The sequence below is a fragment of the Malaclemys terrapin genome, chromosome 11 (genome assembly GCF_027887155.1).
Source record: "Malaclemys terrapin pileata isolate rMalTer1 chromosome 11, rMalTer1.hap1, whole genome shotgun sequence".
Taxonomy (NCBI): domain Eukaryota; kingdom Metazoa; phylum Chordata; order Testudines; family Emydidae; genus Malaclemys; species Malaclemys terrapin.
Window position 1 is genome coordinate 28,735,711 of NC_071515.1, and position 12,479 is coordinate 28,748,189.

Consider the following 12,479-nt stretch of genomic DNA (forward strand, 5'->3'; position numbering starts at 1 on the left):
TCTCAGTAATGGAAAATTAATGTTCATATTTTGATATGACAAACGTAAGAATTAAATATATTCCTCAACACAAAGGCAACGTTCTTAAAGGGTTACATCTTTCATGATCGAACTCTATTAAATATTAATTGCAGTACCATGGCAACAGAAATGTTGTCTGATCTCTTACTGAGCAAGATCTACTAGAAATATTTGTTTCAGAGACAAAAATCCAGTGTTTCCTCCAAGGTTAAATGAGTCATCCTTCCAACATTTTAGCACTCTGTTTTTAAAAAACAGCACTTTTATGCTCATGTATTACTATATACAGTAGAAGCAGTCTAGATAAAACATTATATAGAATTATTTTAGATAAAACACTTATGAAACAAGAAAATCTATTTCAAACATTTGTTTTGAATCAGAAGCAGAACACTTTTTCAGTGTTAGATAATCTGTGGGGGACAATCCCATCTTCCACTTCTATTATCTGGAAGGCAACCAGCATTTGTATCTGGCACTAGCACCAGATTCTCTGTGAAAAATGGAGAGGATGACTCAATCACATTTCTTTCAATCAATTTAACATCTCATTCTATGATCAAGAAACCATTTTGCAGAGGGCAAGACTAGCTACCCAGCTCCACTTAATTAAATAAAGAGTTGAATTCCACAATATTTTTTTTTTAAAAAACACACATTATGAAAGGTACTTTACAATAACCTCCATAACTAATATTTATACAATTGTACACAGGCAATTAAAAAACCCAATGAAGTATATTATGCCAAGTCTGGAAGTGAGACAAACTGGTAACTGTTATAATCAAAGGGTGAAACAATTCCATGGGCAAAATGTTTTGGGGGCACTGAACCTAATAATCGGCTTGGTAAGAGGATACAAATCTGAGGTACTGAATAAAAAAAACAAAAACAAAAAAATCCACATGGTATCTTCCTTTATGATATTCTGATCTCAAACAAGAAGTAGAAGATTCTCATTATTAAATATTATATAATTCTTACCATCTTCATTCAGGAACAGTTTGTTGAATCTTAATCCACTAGGCTCTTTACCAACATATCTGTGTACATACTCTGTGCCAAGGTCATTAACAGCAACAGCATATTTCAAAGGCTTTACACAGGACTGAAGACAAAAGGGGACTTTGGTATCTCCAACAGAATGCCTAGCAGAGAAACACATAAAATTGTTTAATATTTTCCCTTTTTTGATCACTGTGCCAAGATTAATTGCTGCACTAATTCTTCAGACTATTATTTATTGTTTTTTGTACTACCAATATTGTTAAATTAGATTTTAAAAGAACAGACGTCTCTGATCAATTCAACATGTTTTGTTTTTCAACGTGGGTAAAGGCAACAGTGAAGTCAAACATTGGTAATCACCATATAAATAAGAAAACAGAAGTAAATGAGCTGCTGAAGTCTAGAGAGATGCATCTGTGTCAGACCTAAAACTCAGGAGTTTCTGAATCCCAGTCCTGTGCTTAAGTCACTAAGCTACAACCTGCACCCAGAACAGATACACCTGTTTGTGTCTAGATAATTAAAGCAATCCAACTTGAATTTGAGCTTCCAGACCTATGTTCAAGTGTTAGGTTTTACATTTCAATAGGGTCTCAGTGCAAATATCTACTCTGTAATGAGATTATGAAAGACAAAATTTGATTAAATGGATTGCTTAGTATGTTTCAACAACTAATTCAGAACGTTTGTAAAAACAAGGATCGATTAGCAAAAGTAGTCCGAATCTGCTTAAAATATGGGTCTCCAAACTTGCCAAGTCCTTGTCTGTCAGCTGAGTTTTAAGAGTACACTTTTTTATGTTTTCAAAAAGGAGATTATTTTAAGAGGCCTTTAATGGCGCTCCCAGAAGCCTTTGGTGGCATTAACATTATACTTGATGGCCTTTCATTAATATATTTTGTAATATTCCTAATACGGCAAAATCCTAACCTTAGGAGCATGACAAACAGGAATAGACCTTGAGTCAACATTTTAAAACTGATCTGCAAAGAACAAATGAAATAATTCATGTACCAGTGAAGGAAGATTCTGAACTGGAATATCGGTAAATCACTTTTACACAAAGATTGTGTAGTATTTTCATTTCAATGCTTGCCAGTTTGACTGAACTGGATCCTGAAATTCCCTAGCCACAGAAAACACACTATGACAGCTGCCCAAGTACACTGAAGATAACGCTGGCCAAGTGGTGTCAAACCCCACCCTCATATCCTCCAGCAAGGATCAACTGTGAAATTCCCCAACTACATACTGTAGTCTTCTTCACAGTAAGCTCTCCAAGCATTAGGACGATCCCAAACTTCAGATCTAAATAAGAGCTGATCAAAAAGTTTCAGCAAAAAAAACAAAACTGAGCAAGAGTTGGTGATTTTCCCCTTTGTTTTCCAAACAGATATACGATACATACAGTATGCCTTAAGAAAATAGTTATTTGATTACTATGGGTGAGAGAAGAGAATAAGGTGTTTTTGAAGCAATTTTCAGTAGGTTACTAACTTCAGTAACAACATATTACACATTAAAACTGGCATGCTAACTCACGGGAAGGTCAGTCCTTTTGTCAGAATACATATATTCTAATTTCAGAAGTGAAGGGGGTTTCTCAAAAGATAGCTCCCATCAAAGATTGCCTCCCAAATAAGTCCTCTTTACAGCCAATCTTCACTGTGTAGCTACTAACAACAGAAGTCATCTGCTGCAGCTGTAAAGTCATTGGGTTAATACTAAAACAACAAGGAGTCTGGTGGCACCTTAAAGACTAACAGGTTTATTTGGGCATAAGCTTTCGTGAGTAAAAACCTCACTTCTTCGGATGCATAGCTTGGGTTAATACTGAAGTTCATTCATAAGATCACTACTGAATGCTACCGTCATGGATGCTGTACTGCCAAATATTACACGACAAGTTCTGGTGGCTACTGCTCCAAATAAAATGAAGTGGTTTCTACTGTATGGGTAATACCAATAAAACTTAACTGAGCCATATAACATTACAATTAGAGAGTTCTGCTCCTGTTGCTGTAGTTTAAGTTATACCAATAGTGAAAATCTTAAACATGCTAAAAATATACCTCTGTCCATCCACGGTGCAAAGTGACACTCCCCACAAATCAGGGCTGAACTTGGCCAGTTGTGGAATATAGTCAGCAACCTACCCAAAACATTAAATGAAATTATACAGTTCATTATATTGTTAAAATGTTTATTTTCATTATTAAGCAATATACTGTAACAGGCATAAACATGTGTGGATATTATGCTGTGGAATACAGCATATTCCATTTCTCCGAATAGCTTGGGGGACAGAGATTTTATTCAGGTAATCAGAAGTTTGGATAAGCAAGAAGACAGTCTCTTGCACCAATCCCCTCCAGTGCTCTCCCTTACAGTCAGAAATAACTGTACAGGGAATAGACTTTACTATTATCACTACATGTGTGCAATAACTATAAGGCAGCAGACTCTCTTGCACCCAGGCTTCTACTGCAGCTGCTCGGTGCGTGCACGACCCATCACTAGCTCCTGCGGGCCACCCAGGAAGCAGCATGGCGGCTGGGCACCTCGGTGCTGCATCATCCAGGGCCACTGCTATGACAGCAACCAGCTGAAGAGCAACTCCACAGTGGAGGTGTGGGGAGTCGTCGAGGGGGCAGGGATATGCATTACCAGCAGCTGTGCATGGGTGAAGGGGGTTCCACCAGATGGTTGAAAGCATGCTGATATTTTGGGGAGGGGACAAGGAAGGGATTCAGATAACAGAGGTTCAGATAATAGGGTTTTGGATAAACAGGAGCATACTGTATGTGAGATATGCTGAGAGTGACTAAATTAATGTGCCAACTGTCACAGATAAAATCCAAAACCAAGTTTACAGAGAAGTATTTTCCAGTGACCTATAACAACCTGCAGCTTGGTCCAGTGGTTCTTAACCTGGGGTGTACGCACCCCCAGGGGGTGTGAGATGCCCTTTCTGGGGGTGCAAGACATAGACTTTTTTAGAAGGTAAATCATCGAAAACACAAATCAAGTATAGGCACGTAAGTACAACTATTTTGTTTCATCAAACCTATGTATTTATAAACATTATACGTTTTTTAACGATTACTGTTATACACAAACAAAAAATATACCTAGGTTTAAGGGGTGCGAGAACATATTTTGAGAACTAAAGGGGTGCAGGCTGCAGTAAAGGTTAAAAACCACTGGTCTAGGAGGAATTCACATCCAAACTTACATGCATTCAGGATCTTCAAATTATAAGTATAATTAATTTGAAACAAAAGTTTTTAAAAAATCTTGTAAACAAATTTAGTGGAAGCAATGGATTAATTGCAGTAGGCTAACTGAAGTACGATATTGATAAATATACAATTTCCCCCACAGAGATATGCCAGAGTGTCTCAGATGCTGTCCTTACGTGATTTATTATCCAAGACTTAGAGCTCTCTTGCAGATAAATCAAATCATGCCAAATCTTATGGCAGTTCTGTTATTTATACAAATAAGCATGAGGAAGCAACAACACTAATTTTTCTCGTTAGTCCAAGACAGAATTTGAACTCAGATCGCAAGACGTACAAACCCCTACTACTATCTCACTAAATGAAAATCTTTTTAAACATATAGTATTTAATTATGTTTACATGGTCACAGATATGAGTTAGCTCAGAACCCATCAGTACCAAGACAGTATTTTCATGGCTTTATTAAGTATTAGGAAATCTCTCCAATTAGAAGAAAACCCAGAGTTTGGTTAATTTCCAAAAATCATTAGAAGCCTGGCATTGCTTTCAGATGTTGAAGGCATGTCAAAGCATGAGACTATACTATATTTAATACATTTTAGGTTAATTTAAACCAAAAGTCTAAAAAAATTACTAGGTTGCAAGAACTCAAAAAACCTCTGTAAGGGATTCTAATCTCCTCCCACCCCAAAACAGTCGTCTTAAAATATATCAAATATAAACCATTGGCTCGACTTTTAACAAACTGTGGCTCTCTTTTAGGCTGGGCAGGTTTGAAGGAAAAAAAAAAAAAAAAAAAAAAAAAAACACACACCACACACACACACCTTACAAAGAAATTACCTGTCCTCCAGACTGTTTTTTAGCACTTTCATACAGCTCATCAATGTGTGAAGTAAACGACATAAAATCTGGAATGACGAACTTTCTCCTGAAGGCCTGAGTAAGCAATACAATATTGCTTTGTACACACCTGCAGAATGTAAGGAAAACGTTAAGTAAATATTCCAGCTGCCTTTTATTTCTCTCAGAGGACTATCAAAGGGCCAATCCAGCCTTTGCTTATGGTAATCCACTGAAGTAAACAGCATTATGTGCATAAGTAAAGGCTGGATGACTGGGCCCCTAATTATTCTTACAAGCATAAGATATTCTTTATTGGAAAGACGCTTCCATTCCACAGAGATATTAGGGAAATTTTTAAATTGCTTATTTACAGCAGTTGAATACTAGTCCATTTTATTCTTTAATTATTTTAGGTTCTTATTTAAGGTTTCAACTGCAGGGGTTCAATGCATTTCTAATTGTATGTGACCACCAGTTTTATTCAGCATGCTGCGTACTACGAGTCACCGAGCTCCACAGGGCTGGCTCCTTCCCTCAGCCCTTCTAATGCATCCTCTCTACGAGTTTGGTGAGGAAATGGCCATACTCTAGCCCAAACCATGTAAGTGCTCCATAAATGCTGAAATTGGGGGACAGCGAGCAGCTGGATGCTCCTTTAAAGCCATCTACACATCTTCCCTTCAAGCTGCCACCAACCCACCCAGAGTACATGTCTCTACTCCCTTGTTCCCACAAGGGCCAACAGATCCTTCCCACTCCTCCCCCAGCACCACCCCGTCTGGTAAATCTGAGGGCCAGGAAGGCGTGGGGCAAGGGAAGTTGTGGAAACTAGGTGCAAGAAGATTAAAGTGGGCAAGAAAGCAAAAATGGGGGAAGCTGTAAGAAAGGGAAGATGACAGTAGAAAAAGATAACTGAGAAATGCTGCAGGAAGGGAAAAAAAACACACAAGAGTATGCAAGAAGACAGACAAGAAAAAAGAATAAAAGACAACAGATATGTAAGTGAAACATAGTAAATATGTCAGACATATCATGAGGGGATGTACGGAGGAATGGGGCAGGAACAGCTCTATTCCAATGAGAGGAGTGGGTTCAACACAAAAATGGTTACAAACTACTGAAACACTGATACAGAATCGGCACACTTTCTATCAGTCTGTTTAAGCCTCTAAAACTGTAGCACACAATAAAAATTTAACACCCAAAATCAGGTTAAGAGCAAAAATCACCTAAGAATTTTGTTCAAAAAGACTGCATTCTTCCTACAATTGATATCATCTAGTAAGATTTCTTCTGAAAAATTAAGACTAAATTATGGTTCAAAATTCTAACATTTTAACTGATGATACTTCTGGAAACATGTCATTTAATTACGAACAATGAAGAACAAAAAAAAGTTTATTTCCAAATATTCTGTATTACAGCATCACTAACAGCTCAAAAGAAGGTTGTACGCAGGTTACTGAATAAATCTATTCTCCCCTTAAATCTGTGGCAACTTCTCTTTCTGTGAAGCCCCAGTTCAGGTTTAAATCATGTTGACCATTCACACTTTGTGAAATTCACCCTAAATTCGACTGACAAGATTGTTCCAAATAGTAGAGGGTACCTCTCTCCAACAATGAAGGAAAAAGGCTAGAAAGGCATAGAACCAGTCTCTCTGAAGTATACCTAAAATAGTGGTTTTTATTGCTTGCAACCTGTCAAATTTGCATAGGGGACCTACTTTGTTATCCTGTCAATTTGCGCATAGTACTGACAGTTTGTAATGACTATCTATCCCTTTTTGGTAGATACTCATGTAGTTTTAAGAGACCTATTGCATCTCTATGACCAGGAACCCTCAGAGGCTGTTACCTATTTGAAGGGGGTCCCTGCTCTTTTGGAAGCAATTAAGTAACAGCAGTTAAGACAACTGGGCACTCAGAAGAATCCATTATCCATTTTCTATTTTTTTGAAATATTATAAAATAACTGTTTTTAATCTGTTGCATAAAATTCTGACACTCTGGCATGTATACGCACATAACTCAGGAAGGTGAGAGGGCTATACAGAATTTATAATACCAATCACCTCTCATAATCAGAACAAAGCTTGACCTCAAAAGTAAGAATCGTGGAAAACCATGTCTCTTTATATAGAAAAGCAGCCTTTCATTCCGAGTTTTTAAAAGAGGCTCATGGATTCAACACACTTATTTTTTATTTAAAATGTTTTAAGAGATTATAAGTAATTTAGGCTTTAACATACTTTGTATTAAGCTCAGATTTTATTTTAAACAAGTTTATTTTTAAAAATTTAAACAAATTAAAAAATCTGATTTAAATAAAAAAGTCTGATTTTTATTTTTATTTATTTATTTTTTAAATCAATTTTTATCCAAGGGGGATCCTATTTCTGACAGTTTGAATTCCACCATATGGCTGCAAATGGAGTTTCACCACCCATAGTACAATCCAGGAGTAGAGTTTTGGGAAGGCAGAATACTGGGATGCATAAGTCAGGACTATTTTTCATCCTCCCTACTATATCCCTTATCTTCACAATTCTTCCAAGGTGTTTTTCTTCTCTACCTTTTTGAGGTTTACATAGCCTGTTTGTCAGTCTTTCCACTGGGAAAGTATTCAAAATATTGTCCCAATCCTGCTATATATAGGAACCTGAACTAACACCAATTTCAATAAGATTTGGTAGTATTTATCTATGGCAGGCTCAGGACCTATGCCAGTACATGTAACTAGTAGTACTTCTTCTAGTAAAGCTTTTAAAAGAGAGTGGAGACATTTGAAAGCATGGACAACAAATCTACATCACCTCAGGAAAACAAATGCAAATTTAATAATTTTTGGTAAATGAGATACTTTTATATTAATATGAACACTCCAAAAATTCTAATGCACCTGTTGTCACAAAAGCTTTCAGACCATCCAAATGAACAAAAATATTTGTAACTTGAGGATTTAAGGGTAAGCATGACTAAGCCTAGAATGGAAAAATTCTCAGGAATTTGCTATCGTGATTTACATAACAACATCAGTTTCATAAAAAAAAATAATAAAAAGGACTACTGGAGGCCAGATTGCAGATTGTTAGATTTACATTTACAATGGAATATACCCAAATTGCTGCTTTCTACCAGCAGAACAGAGGAGATCTGGCTAACAAAACTGTCATTCAGGGTCAATAAAAGTGGGACAAAGTGCCTTGTGACAAAGACAAAACTATTTTCATATGAAGGCTAAATATATAAGTCACCTACTCTGAAAGAGAATTAGTTTCTAAAATTCAGGTATAGCATTATTATAGCTGTTGCTCAGCAGCTGCTAATATAAATAAGGAAAAAAACACTTTCCATAATCTCATTTTGAGTCCCTCACAGCTTTCCAGAATTGTTTTAGATGAAATTTTCCATGTTCCTTACACCCTAGAAGCAATTACAAAATACCTAGTTTTGTTGAGTCATGAGACATATGGGAAAAGCAACATTTCCTATTTTTGTAACCATTTTCTATATTCCATTAACCTCTTCTCTCCCCAACCACCACCAAACTGGGGACTCAAAAATAACTAAACTTTGTATATTTACGAGAGTCATTCCTGCGCTATGTTTAAATTTCCCCCATCCCTTTTCACTAGTAATCCACGATGTTAAAAGTTAAGATCAAGGAAAATTTTCAAACAGAATGTGACTTTTAAGCTGGAGAGTTACAGGTTACTTGAAATCAGAAATATAGATATTGTTTCACCAGTACCATTTATTACATTTGTGCAGTGGGGAAGTCAGCATGTCAGCTGGACCCTAACTTCCATGAGAGTTAAGTGTGTAAGGTTAATATTGTATTAATTTTTACACAAAATAGCTCATCACCGCCTAAAACAGTGTTGTGTGGCAAATACAAGGGATATAGACAACCTGTTATAGAAATTTATTTTAGTTATACAAATTAATCAACTCCTACTCTTTTCCATAAAATTATTTCAGTATTGAAAATCTAGTGGTTTTTTCCAATCTTCAGTATAGTCAGTCTCTTATACACACAACAGCAATCAAGCCAGCTTTCCCCAGGTCATGTTGCCAACGTACATTATCTTAACATGGAGGAGCAAACCTGAGAGATTATTCAGTCTCCATGCTCAATCTTCAGCCTTTGAATGAGTTACCAAAAAGTGCCCCAACAGATATCATCTGGTTTTGACATGGAGGTCTTGTCTTTGCTAGAAAAGGTTTGCCACTATGGCTATACAGACAAACTCTTCTAGTGTAGAAGCAGATTATCCTGGCATGAGTTCTTTTGTCAATAACTTATACCAGTTCCCAGACAGAAATAAGCTATATCAGCAAAAGCACTTTTTATCAAGTATAACTGCTCTATACTAGGGTTTCTGCCAGTAGAGAAATGTTGTAAACAAATCTCACATCCTTACCTAATATATATTACTATATCTGCAAACATTTCTAGTGGACACCGGGTCTTGAGCATCCACTCATTACTAACTAGACAAAGCTACTGATTTTTCTCATCAGTTCACATGGTAGGTTTTAACTGTCTAATGATTCATGCTACATTCAATAAAGTGATCTAGAAGTGCAATGCTTTGTTATTCTGACATAACCTGATTAAATCACTTATTTCCCCAATTCTTCCCATCCTCCAAAAAAAACCTAAGTAAACATTTCACTTATTTTAACTAGCAAAGCTGGGGGAAGGAAGGAGGATGAATTATTGCTGCTAACATTACTGTTCCGCAGCCTGCTCTATAATAGACCCCAATGACATTTCACAAATGCAAGGAGTATCCCACCCAGCACAAAGAGAAGCAGGATGTAACACTGACAGAATAGTTGAATTTAAAGAGTATATTTTAAAAACTTCTATATCGGATCTAGTTTTGCTTGCATAATCACCATGCCACAGAATAAAAATGAAAAGAAGTTACACCCTACTCTTAACACAAGCCTAGAATCTCATTTCAAGATTTAAGAATTCCCAAATCTGAAAAACTAAATAGAAACAAGTTTACATTCCTTTTTAAACATCCAAATAAACTGAAAATAGGGGAAAGGAAAGCATTTGGCATGAACTGAACTTTGTAAATGGCACAGATATTGTTTAGCTAACTTGCTGCAGATATTTTACAACTCTTACACTGTGTGGTATTGTATAAAGCTTTTCCATAACTAAGACTAGAAAAGGTGCATGTACACTTAATTGATCCAAACCATTTAGCAGGCCCTCTATCATAAAAAGGTATTTAAAAAACCTATCCAATGACTGAACATCACAGAGGTTAGTTTTCAGTGCATTGTACAGGAATAGACACACATTTCATTTATAAATGTAGATTCACACTTAATTCTTTGCTGCCTCTTACTGCACATTTAACAACACTAAAATGTAAGACTGTCTCCAGTGTTCTTTTTCTCAAAAATAAGTTTAGTTTCTGCATCACTAATTAGTGCACAGAAAGTAGCTGATTTTAAGAACGGCTTTTTTTCATTTTGTGAACAATTAGGTAAGAGGGATGCAGGATTTTATTCCTTGAGTATCAACATGAACCTAGCCTGCTGTATTTCATGAGATAGTAAAACATTCTCAAATACTAGTTTAATGTAAGTTGAATTAAATATGGGTCTCTCCCTCATTTTTCATTTTAACTACATATTACATTTATACACAGAACATATATATTTTCCATGACAGACTGACTTAAATAAGGCGTATGATCTTAGTACTGTATAATATAGCAGCCACATCACAATATTATCAGAAATATTTTACTTTTTAAACAAATCTTTGTCCAGCATGACACCATCTGAAGTCGTTTGAAGAGTTAGTCTTAACATATCCATGCACTCTTTCAACCGTGGATCAGACGTACGCAATCCTGTAGATTTGAGTGCCTATTACAATAAAGAAGAAGTCAGAATTACTACAAATATGAAAAATGCCTTTACTGAAATAAAATTAAATTCTCTAGTGCTTAGCCCTATTAGTTCTCCTCTTCCAACAGAAACATAAATCAGCCTACCAAAATTTCATCGAATTATACATAGGCTCAAAACCCCAATCTCTTGGGCCATAACTTGGAGAGAAGATATCACATTGTTGGGAATGGACCACATCCACCTAGACTGAATTGGCCTCGTTAGCACTGACCCCCCCACTGGTAAGGCAACTCCCATCTTTTCATGTGCTGTATATTTATACTGGCCTACTGTATTTTCACTCCATGCATCTGATGAAGTGGGTTACAGCCCACAAAAGCTTATGCCCAAATAAATTTGTTAGTCTCTAAGGTGCCACAAGGACTCCTCGTTGTTTTTGCTGATGCAGACTAACACAGCTACCCCTCTGAAACCTATACATATTTATGTAAGTAATTATATAGCTTAATGTATATTTATTCAGATTCTTAATTATGTTAGAAAATGGTGATTGACACATTTACTTTTTAAAAAAAATCTAATAACTCATGATCTGCATCAAGCTGCAGTCAAATGGAATTTGGAATTCACTTAAAAAATGAACAAAGAGAGCACTTTGAAATTGTTTTTGCTAGTTAAATAACTACCTTAAATGTGATGGATACAAAGTTTATCAAAACATGTTTTTAACACAGAAAACTGATTTACTGAACAAATCAAATATTAACACCAGTTAGCGAATTGAACTGACTGTTTCTGATCACATGTACTTTAACACTTTCGAACTAGTAGAGCTCATCTTTTCACACCTCATTTTTATTCATAGACTGAAAGAGGAAAACAAGCTTTCCTATTTTTCAATTCCCAATCTGTTTCTCAACTCTGAATGAACTAGTTGAAAAGTTACATAAAATGGAAATGAACAGAAATGAAGAAAATATTCTCTGCACCTGAAGAAAAGGCTACCTGCTATCAAAAGGACTTCAACATACTCTGGCTTCAGGTGCTCAGCCAGTGACTTCTACCAGTTCAGTTCAGACTTTCTTTAGAAAGTCAATATACTTGTACTGCTTGATTTGTTGTTGTTGTTGTTGTTGTTATTTATATGATCTTACTACAGTAAGTTTTGGCCTTAACACAAGCTGTCAATTACAAATGGACTTAAGTTTATTTTTTAAAAGGAAAATGAATTCAAACTTAAAAAAATCTGGGGGTTTTGTATGTCAGATTTTTATCCACTCTGAAACTTACAGTAATGAACTTATGAACTGGAATTTTTTCTTGCCCTTCTGCAATAGTATAGAACAGCAAATCTTCCAAGCTAGGCAAGAGACCTTGCTTCATCTTACTAGGAATAAAAAGAAAGTCACAGAAGAGTTAGTGCACATGCATTATTTACAATTTATCCACCCTAAAAAAAGGATTGTAGACC

At 35.9% G+C, this 12,479-nt stretch overlaps 1 protein-coding gene across 2 annotated transcripts in view; it reads right to left on the reverse strand.

Moving 5' to 3' along the window:
• The window catches only part of GLS (glutaminase), a 105,561-nt gene that overhangs the window by 77,289 nt on the left and 15,793 nt on the right, over positions 1–12,479 (reverse strand). For both annotated transcript variants that reach the window (XM_054043410.1, XM_054043411.1), the window contains exons 2-6: positions 12,299–12,395; positions 10,902–11,023; positions 5,118–5,247; positions 3,102–3,181; positions 1,006–1,169 (exon numbers count right to left, since the gene is read on the reverse strand). In XM_054043410.1, the coding sequence (XP_053899385.1) occupies positions 1,006–1,169; positions 3,102–3,181; positions 5,118–5,247; positions 10,902–11,023; positions 12,299–12,395 (593 nt within the window). The remainder of the gene's footprint in view (positions 1–1,005; positions 1,170–3,101; positions 3,182–5,117; positions 5,248–10,901; positions 11,024–12,298; positions 12,396–12,479) is intronic.